Consider the following 6,870-nt stretch of genomic DNA (forward strand, 5'->3'; position numbering starts at 1 on the left):
CTGTCTGTAGGAAGCCTGCGCAGCTCAACTCTGTCTGTAGGAAGCCTGCGCAGCTCAACTCTGTCTGTAGGAAGCCTGCGCAGCTCAACTCTGTCTGTAGGAAGCCTGCGCAGCTCAACTCTAACGTAGCTGGGGATTGCGGTTCCTCGCCGTCGGTACCGGGTAAAACAAGCCGAGCACCAGCGAGGCACGGGAGACTTACGTACACTAGCTAGAGCAGCACACAGGACCTGCACAATGCTTCAGCACACAACAACAGGACACACATACGCTACACGAACAAGCAAACAGACTCAATACTGGAGTGACCGTAAAAGAAGTCTCAGAATTAAAAGAACTGAAGCGATGCAATACACGCCCTGTGAGCACACGGAAGCAAGTTACAAATGAGAGACAGAAGCAAGCAGACAACACTCACATATTTGAAACCTTAAACAACCCATGAACAAAGAAAGAAATCACATAGAAAATTAGGAAGCAATTTTAGCTGAATGAAAATGAAGTCACAATACTCGGCAATGCGAAGAAGCAGGGCCTGGGAGGTGAGCTCAGAGGTGGAGCGCTTCTGTCAGCCAATCCTTGTGTGAGCAAGGGGCAGGCTTCTAGTGAAGTTCCAAGAGTAGAGTGCATATATATGCGCTAGTGACAGTTAGAATAGATACACAGCTACTTTCTCTCAGTTTAATGAGAAGAAAGGTTTGTACTGATATTGTTTAGACAAGATAGCACATCTGCATCTTGTACTCTGAACCACTATGAAGACAACAATGTGCAATGTATTATCGTAACTGTCCTACTAACCTGTTTTGAAACTGTTTGATCGCTATTTTATCTTTTTTTCTCATCAAGGTGAATAAAAATTTTTAAAAAGAACAGAACATGTAGATTGAAAATAAAAGTGTGCAGAAAGCTACACTGTGCAAGATGTAAACAACTTCTATAATAACAACAGGGCTGCACGTGGATCTGTGGTGGCAAAGTGTGACGGAAACAGTGCCCATTGTTCATGCCACCGTGGTATAGGGTTGTCCACGACACCCAGGCACATTCACTTTGTTGTTGCTGTTGTTCATTTTTATGTATTTGGTACAGGGGCTCACTACGCAGCTCGGACTTGCAGTGACCCTCCTGTTTTCAGCCTCCCCAGTGCTGGGATTACAGGTGTGCCCCACCACGCCCGGACTTGGTTGCTGGCTCAGTGCGCCCTGTGGGCTGGGCCAGCACAGCATGTGGGACCAGGGATCGAACCCTGGTCGGTCCCCGCACTTGCCGAAGCAGGCGCTTGGCCTGCCGTGCTGTCTCACTGGCCCCCCAGGAGCACTCAGAGTGTCACATAGAGTGAAGTAAGTTATCAAGGTAACATTATTCTGCGAACTGCTGAAGCAAGTCATTTCCTGCAGACCCAACTCTGAGAAAACTCTCCCTTTTCTTGACATATAACAATTTTAGTAGGGGACAGTATGACAACTGGATGCACAGGTGCAACGTGTGGTGTGCAAATCAGGATAATCAGCACATCCACACTTCAAAGTGAAATTAGAACAAATCTATAAGCCACAAAGATAAAGCAAGAAAAATGCAGTCATCAAATAAACAGCTTCATCAGAACTATTCAGGTGGCTGAACTAAAAGTTGCCTAACATAATACAGCCCAATCACAACCCCCATTATTTTCTACTTAGTGAATATACAGAGAGATTTACAGATTTAGGCTTTCTTCATTCACCAAATAAAACATGAAATGTAAAAACCAGATAAAAGGTGACTGTAAAAGTAAAAGTAAAATCTTACCTCCATCAAAACAAAGAGTGATGCAAAGAACAGGAGGGTCGCCCACTCCACTCTGTGTAGAATTATCTCAAAATCATGGACATCAGCTAGAACTAGCAACCACATGGCACCCAGAACGGCAGTCCATCCTGAAACGCAAGGCAAGGGACACAGAGGCGCAGTTTGTTAACACACAAACTAATTTTTGTTCTCTGATTTATTCTTTAATGAGCAGAACTCCTGGAAACTGCGTGTATTTCAAATGCACAGCTTCTATTTTGGCTGAGAGCAACACTTCAGGCAAGACCGTGAGCCTACCATCATCCCGGAAGCTCATGGGTGCCAGGCTCTGGGCGTCGCCGGTCCTCGTCACCCCACCCCCAGGAAGCACCCATCTCTTGTTCTCACTGTAGACTACCTTACATTTTCTACAGGCCCTGTAAGAATAGATCCTCCATTAATCACACAGCATGGACTTTGTATTGGTCTGGCTGCTTCTCAATGAACACATCCACCAGGCAGAAAAATCATAACCAACATAATTACGATGGCCCAGTGTTGGTGCGTGATTCAGCAGCTCACTATTTTCCACTGTTCGGTAGTACATCATTTCGTGGTGATGCCACAATGTCCACACTGTCCGCCCACAGGTGGACTGTGGGTTGTGCTACTGTTTCACTGTTACAAGTGAACGTGCTTGTCATTTAAATATTGCCCGTGCATGAATCCAGCAAAATATTCCAATATAGTCCAGAAGTCCATAAGAGTAGTGGGTTTTCCGTAGGACTGGCAGTGTCAGAAGTTGCTACTTGAGCCTTTTACAGCTCAGCATATTAATATGGCTTTACTTTTTTGGGTTTTTTCTTTTTTTTTTTTTTTTTTTTTTTTTTTTTTGCGGAACCAGGGATTGAACTCACACCCTCGCGCTTGCCAGGGAAGTGCTTACTCTGCTGAGCCACCTCCCTGGCCCCAGCTTTACTTTTTATACTCTGTTTTTATACTTTTCTGCTGGATGGTTAAGACCAAGATAAAGCAAGACCTATATAACAAGAAATGTAACTTTTGTATCTGACAAATGAAGAACCATTTTGTACCGTATATTTAAAATAGGATAGATATACAGCTACTTTCTCTTAATTCAGTGAATAGAAAGATTTGTTCTCATAGTGTTTATGGACAGGATATCATGTCTGCATCTTGTACTATGAATGACCACTACGAAGACAACAATATGCAATGTATTAATTATTGAAATTGTCCTACTAATTGGTTTTGGTTTTTTTCCTCCATAATTTTACTGAGAAACAAATAACAATGAGACAGTTTCAAATCAAATTACTAATTCGTTTTGAAACTGTCTCGTTGTTTCTCAATAAAATTATTTTTAAAAAAAGTAAACATGCTGTGAGCTCTCATTTGTAACCGCTTGTAAATACACATGTTCCATTCCCGTCAGTGAATATGCAGCAATGGATGGTTGCATTGGCTAACAGTAGGAAGCATTTACGTCTTAAGCAGCTACAAAGTTGCACTACACAGTCACTTTCTAATCCCGCCAGCACGGCATGAGCATCCCAGCTCCTGCACGTTTTCACCAGGACTTGAACAGTCTTTTGCTTTAGTGGTTCCACGCGAGACGGCATCTGCTGCTGTTGCAAGTCACATTTCTCCACCGATCCTCATCGGAGCATCTTCTTCTGTAGTTATTTCACCAAACTGTCTTTTCATGTTTTTTTTAGTGGAGAAAGTGAAGCCCAAAATAAGCAGAATAAAGGAAATAATAAAGATGGAGCCAGGAAAAAAGAACAGAAAATGGAAAAATATTAGGGAAAAGCAATACCAAAAGCTGGTTTTTGTCAAAAGTAGTAAAACTGATAAATTTCTGACCAACCTGACCAGTACATAAAGTGACAAGACAAAATTGCCAATATCGAGAATAAGATCAAGGACACAACTATAGATTCTCTAGATTTAAAGAAACACAAAGGCCCATGAGACAGCTCAGCAGACTAAGCCCCTGCGTAGGCGAGTGCAGGGACCAGGGTTTGATCCCCAGCTCCACAGGCAGCGCAGGCCCTGCCCCCGGGCATGCTGAGCCGGCCACCTAGTCCGGGCATGGTGGCACCCTCCTGTAATCCCAGCGCTGGGGAGGCTAACAACAGAAGGATCAGTAGGAGTCCGAGCTGCATGGTGAGACCCTGCACCAAACACATTAAAAATAATAATTAAAGTAAAAATTATTTTAAAAAGAAGTACATTATCTTTCTCTGCAATAACAAAGAACCACAGTGGCTTAACACAATGCCTACTTGTTAGATCAAAGTTTTCATAGGTCAAAAGTATGATGGTTTTACAGTTAGGCAACTAACTGAAGCCTCATAAAGCCAAAGTCATTTAAAAAAAGAAGGAAGACATTGTGTTTGGGAAGAGTGCTGTCATTTGGGGCTGGGGCACATCACAGGGCCTTATTTGGCCGACAGAGATGCTGGGGCCTCGTTCTGGACACAGAAGTCAGGTCTCCACAGCAGAGGGCCAGCCTGGCTGGATTTGTTTCTGTGGCGTTCGCTTCCCTGGCCCGACTCATCCCTAAATTCCGCCGAACACCTCCTGCAGCTCAGAAGACAGGAAGCCTCAATGCTTGATTCCTCGGTGGCTCCCCCGGACACTGTCACTGCTTGCTTTCCTTTTCTTTTTAACTCTTGGCCAAAAACAGTTGCATGTGTGCCCCTTCCCTGGGCTGCGCTTTCCTACAACCAGGGAGCCTTCCTTCTGCTCGCTCTGCCAGACGGCAAGAGGGTCGCTCTCACACTCAGAACACACGCCGCCTCCCACACACCCAGGGAATTCAGTCAGCACAGAAAGCCGATGCTCTCCGAGACTCGGGGCGGCTTTGTTTTCTCTCCGCTCTTCTGAATTTTCTCCCATTTAAAGCCCCTGGCACGGCACTTAGGAGTCCACACCTGAGCAGACGCTCTTTTCACAGTTTCGTCTTGTCAGGAAAACTCCCCGCAGTCACCTGCAGGTGCTGAAGGCGCTCCTGGCCAGACAGCGCAAGCTCTCCCTTAACTTTCCGCTCACCCTGCGCAGCAGCTATTGCAGCTGCTCGGAACGCCTGGTCCCCTCCCCTGAGGAACCAAGCGGCACCGGTGGGATCCCCGGGGCCCTGCCAGCATGCTTAGGGCCTGTCCTCGCTCAGCGCTGGCTTCTCAGTGTCAGGGACAAGCAGTGAAGTTGTGTCATAACGAAAAGCCACTGCTGGGGACACCGTCATTTCCAGCCTTCACCTTCCGTTACAGTTCTGACAGTGTGTCACTGAGACGACTTCTCTAAAATTTAAGATTACTTGAGCGCCGGTGAATAAGGATCAAAAGCTACACTCACTGGATTTATCTTAATCCCGTGAAGCTGCTATCAAAGCCCCTCCTTGAATGGACATTCGCTGCTAGCCCGTTTTGCCCTCTTCCGATTCAGATGAAGACAGACCCAGCTTCCACCCTTGCCAGCCAGCATCTGGGCGCCCACCCGTCCTCCCTTGGCAGCTTCCTTCCCGCTCCACAGATTGCTGGGGCAAAGCCAGGACTCAGTCCCCACTTGGTAGAATTTTTCTCCATGCCAGCATACTCAGACTGCAAGGAATATTTTCACCAGTTATGAATAAATCTGTTTTATTTATCCAGGATCTCTCCCAAACAATGTGGTTTATTTAATCTACTGAGAAATATAACAGCTTTACTTGGAATCTTAGTCTTTTACAAAGAACACAACAAACGTGTTCCTTCCCCTGGACGTTGTGCTGCTGCCTGTAACCCAAAGCAAGACCACCCTGATGAATCTGCTCTCTGCAGACACCAGGAACTCACCTGTGCAGAAAGCCGCACAGCACCAGGCTCCAGAGACACCCCCCCAGTCACGTGCCCCATCACGCGCACCAGGAGGCGACCGGCTCAGTGCCAAGACAGAGAACCGCAGGACGAAGGGTGCGTGCTCCTGGGTTAACTCGGGACGTGTTCCCATCAAAACTATGTCACGCACACCTCCCTGCGCCCTCCTTCCCAAGTCCATCTCATCAACCTTGAAAAACAAGGACACCAGTGCGTAAGCTGGGGTGCCCTGGTCAGCACCTCCATCTAAACCAGGTGAGCAAATCAAGCTGCCGGGCGTGGCCACCAAGGGGCAGGGGAGCAATTCCTGGGCCCTCGCCCCGTTGCTCCTCATGGAAGCACGATCTCTACCTTCTCACAGGACAGTTAGGGGCTTAACACTGATTGTACTAAAATGATGCCTATTCATTGGGCCTGCAGCGGCCTAGCAGGGAACGAAAAGCAGGAAGCTTGAAACCTGCCCGTTCACTCCGTTTCTCTTTCCTTTGTTATCTTAAGACTTCGGAGATCTCTGCTTGGTTTGGCATGTAGGCATACTAATCACTTCAGGGATCTCTGCCTAAAATCTGATAACACCAGATTTGTTAGCCCTAAATTTATATGACCCACCTCGTCGCCCTTTGAGACCTGGGACACAGCGATGCGAGGTGCACAGGAACACTTAAGCACCAACTTCCAGCCCCTCAACCCGCACACACCCTGGAGCACAGAACCCTCACGCAACGGGGGCTGTCCCCACACAGGAAGAACTGCCCTGTGCCAACTACACTGCCCCCTCAAAACGAGGTAGGGCTTTAACACAAAGATAGTAGAACAAAGGTAGAAAAAAACATAATTTTAAAATTGCATTGAAACACTGCAGCTGCAGGACACAAAGTTAACCGAGGTCACAAGGCCTTGTTCCCTGCCAGAACACTCACTCCTGAGGACGCCCAACTCGCCTGCGGCGGGGTCCCCACTGCCCCCCGACACCCATCCTCCAGGAGGCTGGGAAGTGGGCAGCTACGAACCTACAATGTATTGATTGCACAGGTGGCTGAGTTGAGGTCCCTGTGTCCACCTAAAGGAACCTCCTCGGAGCCCGCCCTGTGAGCTGACAAAGCCAGAAAGTTCTCTGGAGTTGTGAAACCACAGCTGAGATAATCAGCCAGACCCTGGGCCCTCCACGACCCCGCACACCCTGACCTCTTCCATTGTCATCAAGCCGCTGGTGTTCAGC

At 47.3% G+C, this 6,870-nt stretch overlaps 1 protein-coding gene across 1 annotated transcript in view; it reads right to left on the reverse strand.

Moving 5' to 3' along the window:
- The window catches only part of Oca2 (OCA2 melanosomal transmembrane protein), a 276,342-nt gene that overhangs the window by 162,526 nt on the left and 106,946 nt on the right, over positions 1-6,870 (reverse strand). Inside the window, exon 20 of the mRNA XM_012517636.2 lies at positions 1,792-1,919. Within this exon, the coding sequence (XP_012373090.1) occupies positions 1,792-1,919 (128 nt within the window). The remainder of the gene's footprint in view (positions 1-1,791; positions 1,920-6,870) is intronic.

The sequence above is a fragment of the Octodon degus genome, unplaced genomic scaffold (assembly GCF_000260255.1).
Source record: "Octodon degus isolate 3935 unplaced genomic scaffold, OctDeg1.0 scaffold00199, whole genome shotgun sequence".
In the NCBI taxonomy this organism is placed as follows: domain Eukaryota; kingdom Metazoa; phylum Chordata; class Mammalia; order Rodentia; family Octodontidae; genus Octodon; species Octodon degus.